Source organism: Sceloporus occidentalis, unplaced genomic scaffold, assembly GCF_023333645.1.
Source record: "Sceloporus occidentalis isolate IW3139 unplaced genomic scaffold, rSceOcc1.0.p SCAF_14, whole genome shotgun sequence".
Lineage (NCBI taxonomy): Eukaryota > Metazoa > Chordata > Lepidosauria > Squamata > Phrynosomatidae > Sceloporus > Sceloporus occidentalis.
Genome location: NW_028316994.1, coordinates 8,180,784 through 8,195,810, shown reverse-complemented (window position 1 = coordinate 8,195,810; position 15,027 = coordinate 8,180,784). Strand labels below are relative to the sequence as shown.

Below are 15,027 nucleotides of genomic sequence, written 5' to 3'. Positions count from 1 at the left end.
GAAGAATGGTTTTCACTGAACATTAAGAAGAACTTCCATTGGTAGTGCAACAGGATACCCTTGTTTGCTAGTTGGCTTTTTTTTAAAGTAGAGATTGGATTACTTGTCAGGAGCATAGTAGTGGGAGATTTCCTATAGTGATGGAAATTTTGATGTCCCTTCCAAATTGACAATCCTTTTTCCCCTCCCCACCAACTCAAAAGTAAAACATTAAGCATGGAAGGAATAAAGGAATGATTTATTTCAGGGTCTTTATACAATTCAAAGCAGGAGGAGATGGGGAGGCATTAAATCCCTTCAATCCGGATTCCCTCAAAATATAACACCCCACAAAGGAAGCCCATCCCATGCCACCATGACTACATTCTAGTTTAGCCTTCTCCAACTGGACACCCTCCAGATACATTGTATTACAACTCCTGCCATCGCTGACATAGTGGCTGGGGATGGCAGGAGAAGTAATCTAACACACTGGAGGACACTGGGATGGGGAAGAAGAGTGTAGACAAAAAGGCAATGCTGTCTGAGCAGAGATGCTTCCTTCTTACTCAGCCAGAAAGCTAAGGAAACAAAAAGACTTTACACTTTTTCTTTTTACAGAATTTTTATCTTTGGGAACCAAAAGGTTCCAGCAGTCTTAATTCACCCAAAGTGGCACACGTATGTAGAGAGGACTTAGGAGGCTAGTCCATCTGGTAAGTGGCACTCCTTTTAAGGGCTCACTTTCAAATAAGGTGGCTTCATTCCCACTTACAGTGGATGCCAAAACAAATCACCTACTCCTTTTAGTGCTCACGTATCTGAAATGCCTCCTCCACCCACAACCTGCTTAGTTGTTACAGGGTAGCTGGGCTGTCTCCTCAGGACACACAGATGTGATCATCCTTCATCTTCCCAGTCTTTCCCTCCCTTTTAAATTAATGTTTCCTGATCATTGCAGGGTCCATTCTTTTTGGAATTTGTTCTGCATGACAGAGACTGAGAGTTAAAAATACATATAGTTTTAAAAATGTCAAGGAGTGGAGAATTAGAGGGCAGCCATGTTAGTTCATAGCAGCAAGAAGACAAAGTGCCATGTTGCAGAGGCCTATTGATTTCTTGAGTCATGTAAGAGTTTACATACCCAGCTGTCCAATTTATCAGATGCAGGTAGGAGTGAGAAGTGAGGCAGACATCCACAAACTCTGTCCTCCCCAATTAGAGGAAGCGGAGGATTCTTTTCCAGCTGCAGTTTTTCAAACAACACATTAAAAGCAGAAGGATGAGACATCTGCCCTTCTTCAAACCAAGCACACTTTTCAGCATCTGATGGTGGATCTTAGCTTGCATTTTATACCAGATGTCACCCACAGTGATTATAGTCAGATGTGCACTGCAGGCTTTTCAAAATGGCACTAACCCAAGGACAAAAGCCAGCACAGACATGCCCTCCATTTGTACAAGGAGGAACTAAGACCCCTGTGTTTTTGAGGAATTTTGTGCAAAGCTGAGGTGCCAGAATCTTTGGGTTCTGTTCCCAGCTTTAAAAGGGAAGTGAGGTTCAAGTGGATTGCTGGAGCCCGGATTTTATATGCAACTCCCCTTGATAGTAATGCCCAAGGGATCAAAAAATGGCCCTGCTAAACTCAGCATTAGTTTATTAACTCATTAACAAAGACAATAAAATGCCAAAAAAGGAGATGACACCCCCTCTTCAATTTCTCTGAAGCGGGGTAAAGAGTCGGGGCAACTGATTTCCCTTCCCTCCTGCAGGGGAGAGGAGCAGCCTCTCCCCCTCCCCAACCTGGGCACCAGGGTCTCACCCCAACACATCACATTAAGGGGGACCAGAGATGGGTTACCAGGGTTCACAGCCACGTAGCAAAGCGCAGTTGTACAGCAAGTCAACAGGGGTGTTCCCAAATTGGCACCCCCTGAATCCTGTGCTCCCCTCAAAAATCCAGTAGGGGAGCTGGGTACAGTCCCAAATCATCTCCTGGTGAAGCAGAGACCTGTAAGAACAAGGGATCCAGTGAAGATTATGTCTACTGACAAACAGTGCAGACTAAAAATCAGTTGGTTATGACACAACATTGATCATTTAAACCAGAATCTTTTTTGTAATTTATGCTGTTGTAAGTGGGTGTGGGGCTTCCACCAGTGTAACTACTCTTTCCTGCACTACATATGCAATGGTTTTCAGACTGTAACAGCTAAGCCACTTCTAGATATGCAAATGGTTCTAAAATTTATATTAGCCTAAATATACGTCCTGCCGAAACCTGAGTTCCTGTGAACACCAAGAGGTGTTTTCTGTTTGTTCCCTTTCAGAAATTATAGCAACAAGTGGAATATATATTTGAGGGAAAATAACACAAACTTCTCTATATCACATTCATCAGAGAAGTTCACATAAAACTCTCCCTCAAGGCCTCTTTGTGTGTTGTGCATACACAGGAAGCATGGCAAGTATTCCATGTATATTTTATAACCTGTCTTAAGTGACTTGCCATGTGAATCAGCCCCATTATGTAGGACCTCTTCAGTATGACATTCCCATGGCTCTGCAGACAATGGGAAAGGAAGGCATCACCCACTTGTTTGAGGCAATGAATCATATTTTTATTATCCCACAATAACTTGTTGGAGGAACCATCTTTTACTCAGGAACAAACCACTGCAGAATTATGAAGCCATGTTAGTCTCTGGTCATCTGGCTATAGGTTACATCCACATATTTCTTAATCTCATGGCACCCCTAGGCAGTCTCTAAAGAACCTCTATCCCACTGTTCCCAAAAAAGCCCAAGCTGTACTCACCAGCGGTCTAAATAACCCCTCAGGGACCTTGATAGCCAGGCTGGAAGCGTGCTGTCTCCTCAAATATCAGTTCTTTCAGCTTCTCTTTGGGAAGGTCATCCAGCTCCATATCAAAAGTGAATGGCTCCTCAGCAATTGGCTAGTGGGGGCAAAGAGAGAAACAGATAAAACTCAAATCCTGATTCCCAAATGTCTTCCTTCCAAGCCCACTAGCTATGCTGGTTGGGAAATTCTGGGAGTTGTAGTTCAAGAGGCTGAATTTTTATGAGCTCTGGCCTTTCTTTTTCTTCCTTTTGCTTCCCTAACTCCCAATCCCTTCACACCCCAAGAAGCGAAGTACCTCATCTGAAGGGTCGTAGTACTGCTCTAGGTAAGGATGGGCCAAAGACTCCTCCACTGTGATGCGTTTGTTGGGGTTAAAGGTCAACATTTTGTCCAGCAGGTCTAGAGCTGAAAAAGAGAGGAGGCATGTAAGAGACTGTACTATTAACAACGAAACAGCAGATGGCAACAGAAGCAACATGCTATTTCTTATATGTTGACAAACATATGCTTATAATGAAACGTAGCCAGAGGGGGCAGCAAAGAGCAGCCTAGGATGGCAACTGCAGGTCTTTAAGGCAATGGGTCAGAACTCACAACTTGGCTGAATGCCAGAGCAAGGCTGTTTCAAGCAAAACCGCGACAAAGCAACACCCTGACTAGACCTGAGTGGGGCTCACCTAAGCTAAGTATGCTGCTTCCAACAGTGATCAGCCAGAAAACCCCAGGAAGCCCACAAGCAGAAGACGAAACGTAACACTCCTACAAAGTATGTCTAATGTTCAGAAACATATTGCCTCCAAAGTAGAGGCCTCAGCAAGCTATCACCCTGTATTAGCTTGTCTAGCCCTTTACAACATGACCCAAGCTAATGGTTACTGCCATTTCACTCTACAGATACTATAGTCTGTTGCATGAAAGTGGTTTTTCTTTTATCTATTCTGAACCTATTGCTATTTTATTTAATTGGCTGTCTGCAAGTACTAACATTAGGAAAAACAATTAACTTCATATAATTCAAGAGTGTGTATACCTTTTGGTCCCTTTCCACTTAAGTTACACTTTCTGCACTAAAAATCCTCAAGACTTAACCATTTTGGCTGCCTCTTAGCTTCTTCAACTGTCTTCCTAAGAGGAGGCAGCACAGTATTCAGAATGTGGCTAAACTACAGATGACATAAACATTAAAAAACTGACAGCTTTCTTCATTTCCAGTCATTCCTAAGATCCAAAAGATTTTTCCCCATTCCTGTGGTGAACTGAGTTCATATTTTCAGTGAACTAGCCAAAAGCAAGATCTCTTTGCTAAGTAGTTGCAGCCAATTCAGACCCCATCAGCCTGTATATGAAGTCAACGTCTTACAATCCCCAAAACATTCAGGACCACACTTCTGATGAAATTGATAGGGAGCAAAACCTTAAACAAAACACTTTCACTTTAAAATGAGGTTTGCAGAAAATATGTACTTTGTTTAGAAGTTGATTAGTTTTTGACTCCATAAACCTGAGTCCTCGCAGATCATTTTTCTGGCAGGGCACAGCACACTGTTTTCAAAGCCAAAGTTTAAAAGACTAGCAAGTCTTCCCTTCTCCCTAAGAAATCCACTCCATATTTTTATTCTTGTCCTGCACCAATGCACCAATCAGTAAGTGGGTTGCTTGTCTGACATTATATTTAAACAGTGAGTTGAAGACAGCACGTTGAGCAGTTACTACCAAGCATGGACAGCAAAGACTGAGGAAAATATACAGAAAAAGAGCATATCATCAGGGTCATACTGAGACTGAAGATGGGCTCCAGACTGGAAAACACAAGAATTCTAGCACAGGTAACTGTCATTATCCAGCCATACAGAGGCATTCTAGGATGCACACTGTGGGTCACATATTTTTGATCATGTGCTTCTGCGTTTTGTCACTCCCTTACCTTTGGGATCTGCCTTTGGGAACAGTTTGTTCCAGGGAACTTTGGGCTTTTGGGGCAGTGACTGGAGATAGTTGCGAGCCTTCATATTGATGATGCAGTTCAGGTCATCTTGAGATGGGGAACCCAGAATACCTGTTGAGATGGATAGACAGAGCCCTGTTTGGTATCTAGGATGAGGCAAGTCCTAAAGAAAAAACAGGCATCAAACCTGTAACAAGGGAGGTCTCTGGCATTAAAAAGAGTGCAGCCAGAAACCAGGAGGGAGGTAAAGCCAACTATTGAACTGCAAACTACAAAAATCTCTTATATGAACTTGCTCAAAGTTTTGTTCTCCCCTTTCCCCCCTTACCCAGGATATGGTTGAGCTGGTCCAGGTAGTGCTTGCCAGGAAAGATGGGTCGGTTCGACAACATCTCGGCCAGGATGCAGCCCACAGACCATATATCAATGGACTTGGTGTAGCCCTAAGAAGGGGGAAAAGACATGGAAAGAGAACCCCAGATCTGGGACCCCTTAGTCCTTCCCTGTTCTCATCTCCTGTTAGGGCCATGTATAGCAACTGATCTGTGAATTCCCCCCCCCCTCCAATTACAGAAACGTTTAGATAGAGAACTCAAACTTTCAATCCTTCATATATAAAAGCATCTTAAATTGCAGAGTCAGCAAAAGAACAGTAATCAGGAATACCTTTTTCTTCTAGCCAAGCATATAAAAAGGTGAAGTGCAAAAAACAGAAAACCCCTGTTTCATACAGAAACAAGGTGATAGCTTAAGAAACTTAGAGAGATGGGAAAAAACAAAACAGGCAATAGGAAGGAGGGTGTCTGATGACACAAAACACTAGGGCCTGAAGGAAATGACAGAGTAAGTGTGGATAGGCTTAGTCATGTGAATCCAAGCAGATAAGGGGCAGGAAACCTAAAGAAATTTGGTAATTGTATTGTGGTTTTTTGCTGTCACTTCAGTGCTGCGAGCTATACAGATAATTGATAAGATCCTTCTGAGATGTAAGAGACATGTTGGGTTTATCAACGTCTCACAGTTAGAAACTGTCTTCATTGTGAAGGCCACACTAGATCTTACTTTTCTTTCCAGGGAAGTCAGGACGCCACATTCACACATATTTAAACAGGCTTGGTACTACCATTGTCTTTAGTTTAGGACCCTTGGCTTCTAAGCTCCTTCTATCTCAAAGCAACTTACCTTGGAATTGAGCATGATCTCAGGGGCTCGGTACCAGCGAGTGGCAACATATTCTGTCAAGAACCCTGTGTGGTCATGGTCTGGATCAGCAATTCGGGCCAAGCCAAAATCACAGATCTGTAAGCAGATAGAGAAAAATGGGATATGCAAGAGTGGCAAACCCAGGGTGAGCAAAGATCTAATCAGAATGCAATAGAAGAGAGATGGGTGTCAGATGGAAAAAGCAGGTTGTAGCAAAAGCCACTGAATGCCACCTTCAGGTCACACGTGGTATTGATGAGAAGATTGCTGGGCTTCAGATCCCGATGAAGCACGTTGGCAGAGTGTATGTATTTCAGCCCTCGGAGAATCTGATAGAGGAAGTAGCAGATGTGGTCATTGCTGAGTTGCTGGGTCTTTAGCAGCTTATACAGATCTGTCTCCATCAGATCCTGAACTATGTATCTACAAAGACAGAAATCATGCCCCCTCCAACAAAGGGGAGGCAAAGGGGAAAGTCAAGGGAAATAACAATATGCAGACTCGTTGTGGCAAAGTGTTAAGCACATGCCCAATCAAATGAAGATATGGCACTAGTCACGATATCCCTACTCCGCAAACTGGGGTGGCTTTCGGAAGTTGGATTTAACCCACAGAAAAGGTTTACAACTTTGATGAGTCTCCATCTGAAAATATCTTAATCAGCATAAGAAAGCTAAGACTCTTTACACATCCATGATGTAAAGACACACACAGGATTGATACTGAAAAAACATTCTTTAGGGGCCAACCTGAGGGAATAGCCAGGTTTTTTTTAGACCCAAACTATTAACAGCATAACACCTGAAACTTGCCAGAAGGCAACAATGAGCCGATACAAAGCGGCTTCCTAGTATAATTAATTTCCAGCAATCCTAGTACAGTCTGCTCTTGCATACATGGACTTCCTGCACACAGATTTGAGAGTACGCGTACGGGAAGCGGCAAGAGAAAATGGCATGTGCTCCGGAGGGAGCGCGCACCATACAAACAAATGGGACTTGAGCATAGGTGTTTTTTCTCATACACAGGGGGGTCCAGAATGTATCCTCTGAGAAGGACAGACTGTAAAAATCATTAAGCTTTGGGCCAGCTGAAGCTTCCAAGGTGCATATTTGCTTCAAAGACAGACTAGATGAACAGAGATTGTGATGGGGTGTCTACATTCCCGGGACATATAAACATCTATTCATGTATGTATACTTCCACACTTGGAAGGGATTTGCAAGGATACACATCACGCATCTGATCAATGGTAGGTGCACGCAGAATGTCATTGATACCAATGACATTCTCATGCTTGAAGCGCAAGAGGATCTTGATCTCTCGCAGTGTGCGTTGGCAGTAGGTCTGATGCTCAAAGGGACTGATCTTTTTGATGGCAGCTCGGATCTTGTTGACATGGTCATAGGCAGAACTGTGAAGAAAGACAAGAACAGATCAGGATCCCCTGTGCACATACCCAGGTTGTCGCCTCAATATACTGTATTTGCAATACTTTCATTCCTGAAATTACCCAGTGCCATTCCAGTGGAAGAGAGCAATTTGATATTCTACAAGAGAACTGGATCCAAAAGCTTGTTGGATAGCCAAGTGCATGCCCTGTTTCTGCACCTCAGTCAATGGAACTGAATAGAAATAAGGAAGCACTGAGAAAACAAGTATAGCAATATGATAATGAGGTACAATTGCAATTATTCACAGAATCCAACTGTTCAGCACTGTGAATTCAAACGTGGCAAAATAAGCGCCTGTTGGCAAGACTGCTAGAGTTGACAGAACGGAGACCTGACAAGTGATGACACCCAATGACATGGTGAAATGTTCCTGAGAGAAGTTTGCGAGAAAAGCCCAGAGGCATGATGCTTAGAAAGATGATCATTAATACTTCAGCGGAGAAAGGATTCAGACTCTGAAAACTACAGGTATTGGAACCACATACTGAACCCTGGGTACTTAACCCAAGCTGTAGATTCAATAGTATTGTGGCTTCGTGCAGCGTGCTAGAATATTCTGAAAAGTATCCTGGTGCCGAGAACTATACTAGAAACAACGTGTATGCCAGTCTAGAAAGCTCAAGAATGCTATGGGCTAACATTAACATGCAAGCTGCAGATCAAGTGTTGACTTCAGTGCAGAAACCACTATGCCTGTGCGTGTTGTGTGTCTTCAAGTTGTTTCTGACTTATGTCCACCTGAAAGTGAACCCATCATGAGGTTTTCTTGGCAAGGTTTAGAGGAGATTTGCCATTGCCTTCCCGAGGCTGAGAGCATGTGACTTGCAGAAAACCAGTATGCATCATCAGAAAATAGAAGCCCAGAGCCACACTTAGCAGAGAAACCATCTGCCCTGCAGATCTGAAGTGGTCTCAAACAGGCCAGGCACTGAGTGGAGCTGACACCTTGGTGTGGTGCTTAATGACTACTTGGCAATGAAAGATAAGGTAAACAAGTTAGCAAACTCTGCTGGGTTCTTGCTGTGGCAATCTCTGCAAGTCAAGTGTTATCAAACGCAACTGCTTTACCGACAGCTGCAACGGCTATGGATCAGGAAGCTGCAGCCCCAGACTTCTTGACATCCCAGAGTCAAATGCACCAAAGGGCTCTTCCAGGTCCAGGGGTGGCACTCCACCAAGAGAGAGCCTTGGCACTCTGAGCATTAGCCAGGAGCCTGGCAAATATTGGCACAAAGAGATAGCAGACATTAGGGCCGATCCCTGGGAGGGGCTTAGGCTGCAGCTGCAACTTTACAGGGATCCTTGGCAAGGACTGAGGCAACCTGGATCTCAAGAGGAGCATTTCTTTTTGTCTTGGTAATGGAAGTCTGAGTTTTTCAATATCTGTTTTTTAATGCCCAGGAGGAGGAGAGGAGCGTCTGCATGAACTTCCCTCCAATACACTTGAACTGAGAACAACCACCTCTTGACAAAATGCACACTTGTCACTAACATCGCCATTCCCCCCCCCTTTGTGAATTTTAACAGCTTCGCCTGATGAAGAAGCCAGTGGAGCTTCGAAAGCTTGCAATGTATCACAGAATCATAGAGTTGGAAGAGACCGCAAAGTGCCATCCAGTCCAGCCCTTTCTGCCATCAGGAACTCATAATCAAAGCATCCCTGACAGATGGCCATCCAGCCAAGGTTTAAGGACTTCCTCCACTCTCTGAGGGAGTGTGTTCCACTGTGTCCTATTCTCTGGAGCTGCAGAAAACAAGCTTGCTCCATCCTCAATGTGACATCCCTCCAAATACTTAGAATCACAGAGGGCCATCCGGTGCTTACACAGGGCTGTCATAGCACCTCGTAACCGTCTCCTCTCCAGGCTAAACACCCCCAGCTCCCGAAGTCTCAACATCCAGAAGCCAGTGGAGCTTGAAAGCCTTGCATTACCAATTCTGTGCATTTCGGTTGGCCCCATGAGGGCATCCATCCCTGTGCTGGGGATTTGGGCTGTTGTGTTTCAATGCGTTTCTGGCTCCGAGGGCCCTTGGACAGACCTGAGCCTGCGACGGAGGGAGGCAAGAGAGCCCTTTCGAGGCGAAAGAGGCGCCGCTCTCCCCTCAGCAGCTGAGAGACAACATGGCGGAAGCCCGTTTGTGGGACTACGGCGGCCGCGCGGGGCCAAGCTTGGAAGGCTTGGAACGGTTCGCGCTGCTGGCCTGGCTACGGCGCTCGGGGAGGGCCAAAAAGGCGCGCCGTCCGCGCTCGCTCCCTCCCTGACTCACCAGACCATGCCGTACGCCCCTTCGCCGATGTACTGCAGGTCCGTGTAGCGCGGCCCCACGTCGAACACCTGCCCCTTCACCGTCTCCACGCCCAGCCTCGGCGCCCCCGGTATCGGCACGGCTCCCGCCCCGCCTGGGGCTGCTGTCGCCGCCGCTGCCGCCATGGCCGATCCGCTCGAGAATCTCCTGCAGCCGCTGATAGCGCTGCTGCTTTACCCGGAACCGACACCGCCCGACCACACTGCGCATGCGCTCGCCTGGGAAACAGAGGGACGGCCACTGCGCATGCGCCCCACCGAAGCTGCGGTTTCAAGGCTTTCCCTATTTCCCCCCTTTCTCTTTGGGGCGCATGCGCAGAGCCTGCCCGCTAGCGTTCTGCAGGCCGTAGCGCGCCTGGGACGTCACGGACTCAACCCGGAAGCGCCGCGCCCAAAACATTCCACGCTTAGAGTGAGGCCACGCCCTCCCGCGCTAGGCCACGCCCCTTGGCTCAGCGCGCCTCCAATCAGAGGCTCAAAGCCAGGCGCGCGCTCTGGCTCCACGCCCCGCCCCTTAATCCTTTTTTCCCCTCCTCCTCCCCGGAGTCACGTGTTCGAGACCCAGCTTGGATCATAGAAAGTGTTTATGCAGATTTTAATGGTTTAGGTTCCTGATTCATTGCGCTCTGCATAGAGCTCTCCAAGGCCTTTCCTATTGGATTTCTGGTTATTGTGCAACAAGAGGAGTTTTTCATTGCCTGCTTTAATTTAAAATATATAATATCAATAATAATAATAATAATATACATAATAATATAAATTAAATAATACAATGTAATATATGTGTTAAAATTCAGAATAATTTTGAATATTATCTGTTCTAGAAATGGAGAAAGGCATTCAAGTTTCCCCAATCAAAATGTGAATACTTGATAGTACCTAACAGGGGTCTGTAATTAATAATAATAATAATAATAATAATAACAACAACAACAACAACAATATATTTATTTATATGCCACCTCAGACCTTACATTTATTTCTACAAATGTATTTCATTGTTCACACTATTTTATATCGTTCAGTATTGGAAAGGCATTTAGACACTAATAGGGAAAATCCAAACCTTTTAATCTCAGAACTGTAGATTAAACCGCTTTAAGTGTTTTGGCTCAAGGCTATGGCATTCTGGGAGTTGGAGATTGCAATCCATGCCTAGATCAGCTCCTGTCCTCCAAGGCCCATTTGCCGGCCTCTCAGTGTCCCAAAGGGACCCTCGGAGGATGGCAAACTCTGGAGGACGGCGACTGGTGGCTCCTGCCGCTGGATCCCGTCCTCCAAGGTATATAAAAACATGCATGTATTCGAATGGGATGTTCTGTCGAAATTTAAAAGCAATCGGTGAAGAACTTTTGGAGATTTAAGATTTTGAACGAACAGATATTGACATTTTTTATTCATATAGAAGATGGGCTGCCTTTTAGTCATGCAGTTGGTAGCATAAAGGTTTGGACTCCAGTCCGAAAATAAATGTAGATGCTATTAGGCAAGCTGTCTCAGGGCCAAAACATACTGCAGAAATAGTCCAGTTTGAGACCACTTTAACTGCCCTGGCTCAATGCTAGGGAATTGGAGTTTACTGTGGCAAAAGAGCCCTCTGTCAGAGAAGGCTAAATGTCTCACAAAACTACAATTCCCAGGATTCCCTAGCACTGAGCCAAGGCAGTTAAAGTGATCTCAGACTGGATTATCCCTGCAGTGTGTTTTGGACCTCAGCTATCCGCGGCTTTAAAATATTCAGAAAATATTTAAATTCCAAAAGGCAAACTTGTATTTCACTGTTTTAAATAAAGGATACAATTTTACTACACCATTGTATTTAATGGGACTTGCGCATCCATGGGAGGCGGGGGCCCTCGAACCAAACACCAGCGGATACCAAAGCCCCACTCTATCAGCTACTTAGAATTAATGAAGCAAGGAATCAGAATAAAAACAACAGCCAAAACAGAGATAAGTTGATGCATTTGTTGTTCTCAGCTCATGGGAAACCCTGTGGATATCTCCACGATCCCTCCGTATCTTTTACTGCTGTGCTCAGGCCCTACAGGCTCAGTCTATCCATCTGGTGCCCTGGAGGCGCAGTGGTTAAAGGCCTGTACTGCAGCCACTCACTCACCAACTGCAAGGTTGCGAGTTCAATACCAACCAAGGGCTCAAGCTCAACTCAGGCTTGCATCCTTCCATAGGTTGCTAAAATGAATACCCAGCTTGTTGGGTGCAACTAGCTTACACATTGTAAACTGTTTAGGGAGTGCTTAAGCGCACTGATATGCAGCATACAAATCTACTTGCTATTGCTATCTGGTGTGAGGTTTTCCTCTCTTTCTGTTGCCTTCTATCTTTGCTAGCATTATTGTCTTTTCCAATGATTCATGCCTTCTCATGATGTGGCCAAAGTACGACAGCCTCAACTGAATCATCTTGGCTTCCAGGGAGAGTTCCAACTCGATCTGTTCAAGGACCCATTTGTTTGTCTTATCGGCTGTCCACGCTATCCTAAGTACTCAACTCCAGTACCACATTTTAGATGAATTGATTTTCTTTTTATCCGCTTTCTTCACTGTCCAGGTCTCACAGTCATACATGGTGATGGGGAATACAATGGATTGTATGGCTCTAACTTTAGTGCTCAGTTGTATATCTTTATGCTTTAGGATCTTGTCCTTAGCCAGTGGCATCACCAGACTTGGTGACACCCATTTCAGGGGGTGGGGTGTCAGCTGCTGAAGGGGAATGGCAGCCTGCCCTGCCTGTCCTCCCGCTGCTTGCCCTTTGTGGCTTTGTCACTGGGATGGCTCCCTTCCCAGGAGAGAACCAGGCCAGCAATGAAGCCATGAGGGAAGCACTCACCCCATTGAGTGTCTTCCTCTGGGGTGTCACCTGGTGCAGCTCATATCCCCCCCAGTTGCCCAGTGATGCCACCGCCATCAGCACTCTTCTCCAGCACCACATCTCAAAGTGAGTTTATTTTCTTCCTATCCACTTTCTTCGCTGTCCAGCTCTCACATCTGTACATGGTGATAGGAAATACAATGGCTTAGAACGATCCACAATTTAATGCTCAGAGTTATATCTTTGCACTTTAGACTTTTATCCAGTTCTTTCACACCTGCTCTTCCCAATCTTAGCCTTCTTTTAATTTCTTGACTGCAGTCTCCATTCTGATTAATGTTTGATCCAAGGTATGGGGAATCTTTCACTATTTCAATTTTCTCATTACCTAGGATGAATTCTTGTAGGTCTTCTGTGGTCATTATTTTTGTTTTCTTAATGTTCAACATCAAGCCTACCTTGGCACTTTCCTCCTTAACCCTCTTCAATAATTGCTCTGGGTCTTTGTTGGTTTCTGCTAGTAGTATTGTGTCGTCTGTATCTCAACTCAGAAATGGAACTAGGATTTCCCGAGTGAAAACTGAAAGGGCTCCTGTACCTTTAACAGTTGTGTACAAGAGGGATTTTAGCAAGTGTTGCTTGTTGTGCAACCAGATAAGCAACATTTGCTGAAATTTCCTCTTCTATGTAGTACAGGACTCCTGTCCAATATTTAGTCTGCCAACCCTAAATGGAGCTATTCTCAGTTAAGACAATATACAATTGTAGCCCAGTTGATAATGATAAAACAGGAAAATGTAAAGCATCTGTTCCCTTGAAACAGAGAGAGTTGCATAGCATGATGCTCCTGTGGAACCTCTGTTTTGTTGTATAATATAGAGATGAAAGGGGCAGTTGACAGAGCGCCATCTTCCACAGTGTAGACCTGGTGCTTTGAGGAGATGGAGGCAATGAAATAGCCTAAGAGATTACCACCCGTAGTGAATATAACCAATCAAACAACAGTTCATGACCGGACCTGCTTGTGGCAGTGACCACAGCAAATCATTTCTTTGCTGCTGTTTCATCCTCAAGGCACCATCTCTCAGAGCACTTCCTTCTAAGAGGGGAAGGATTTCTTACAATGAGTCCCTTGTGAGAGATATGCGACATCCTTTGAAGTCTGCTCTGATAATTTGCACAACGCATGTCTGACCGTATCTTGACATTTCTGTTAAAAGCTTGGAAAAAATATTTTTGAACTGAAAGTCACAGAATTTTCCCATCAGTTTTCAAACGTTGGTTGAGGGATTCTGGGATTTTAATATTTTTTTAAGCATGAAATGTTACCACAACAAGGTGAAATCAAGTATGTTGTTGCAGTGGTGGTGGTATGCCTTCAGGTTATTTCCCAGTTATGCCAACCCTAAGGTTTTCCTTGGCAAGATTTGTTCAGAAGGAGTTTGCTTTCCTCTGAGGCTGGGAGAGTGGGACTTGCCCAAATCACTCAGTGGGTTTCCATGGCTGAGCATGAATTTGAACCCTAGTCTCCAGTCATAACCACTCAAAACACTATACCACACTGGCTCTCCAAAATAAAATGTACAACCCAGAAAACTGATACATCATGTACAACTATATTTATGTTTAAAATAATTTCTGAAGAGTGTCATAGTGAGATCAATTGATGGTGACATCAAGATCATCACTAAAAGGGGTTATTTCATCAGACTGCATCATCCCAAAAATGTCAGTGTGTTCTTGGGGCTCCTTCTCTGTCCCATTTATCCTTATAACCAAGTCAACAAATGGCAGCCAGTCTCTTTCAAATGTATTTTTTATAATGTGATTCTTAGGTTTGTTTATACAATTAGTTAATTTTTCAAGTGTCACCAAATCTGAAATCTAATCCTACCATTTAGGCTATTAAGGTGCATCCTCATCCTTCCAACTACAGGCTATAGCCTGTCAGGCTGCAAGCCATAGACAAGACAGCGTTTTTTTAATGGGGCAGATTGGCATTGCTTCCTTTAAATATGCTTACGAGTGCCAGTGCAAAACCTAAGATAACAGGAGATTTCATTTTTCACTTGCATCCAGAATGGGCACAGAGCTTGGCAGCTGCACCACTGATGAAAGTAGAATCCCTCTAGTCACTGTACCCTCTTTAACATTTAGCAGAGATGTTTCCAGATATATGTGTCAGTTTCCTGGGTTAAATACCATCTATATAACATCTTAGTGTGCTCTCCCTAGTGCAACCTGAGATTATTGTATGCAATATTCATTGTTACCAAGCTTGTACCCCAAATTCTGCTGCCAAGATACCTGAAGGCCCTGTAAATTTTGATTAGATTAATCTATAAGAGCTATACATAGTTATGTAACTACACCTTTACAGCTTAGATTGTTTTGTCCCATTAAAGTTTTAAGAAGTGCAAATTCCAGTGATTGCTTGTGTA

At 44.4% G+C, this 15,027-nt stretch overlaps 1 protein-coding gene across 1 annotated transcript; it reads right to left on the bottom strand.

The window, feature by feature from the left end:
- Nucleotides 1–219: 219 nt before the first annotated feature.
- Nucleotides 220–9,969, bottom strand: MAPK3 (mitogen-activated protein kinase 3). The gene is made up of 9 exons (XM_089480007.1): nt 9,714–9,969; nt 7,223–7,405; nt 6,225–6,414; nt 5,971–6,087; nt 5,117–5,231; nt 4,768–4,899; nt 3,139–3,248; nt 2,799–2,937; nt 220–1,991 (listed from the first exon to the last, which is right to left on the bottom strand). The coding sequence occupies exons 1-8, from the start codon at nt 9,875–9,877 to the stop codon at nt 2,818–2,820; spliced, it is 1,131 nt and encodes a 376-aa protein (XP_089336133.1). The 5' UTR covers nt 9,878–9,969; the 3' UTR covers nt 220–1,991; nt 2,799–2,817.
- Between the last annotated feature and the right edge of the window lie 5,058 nt (nt 9,970–15,027).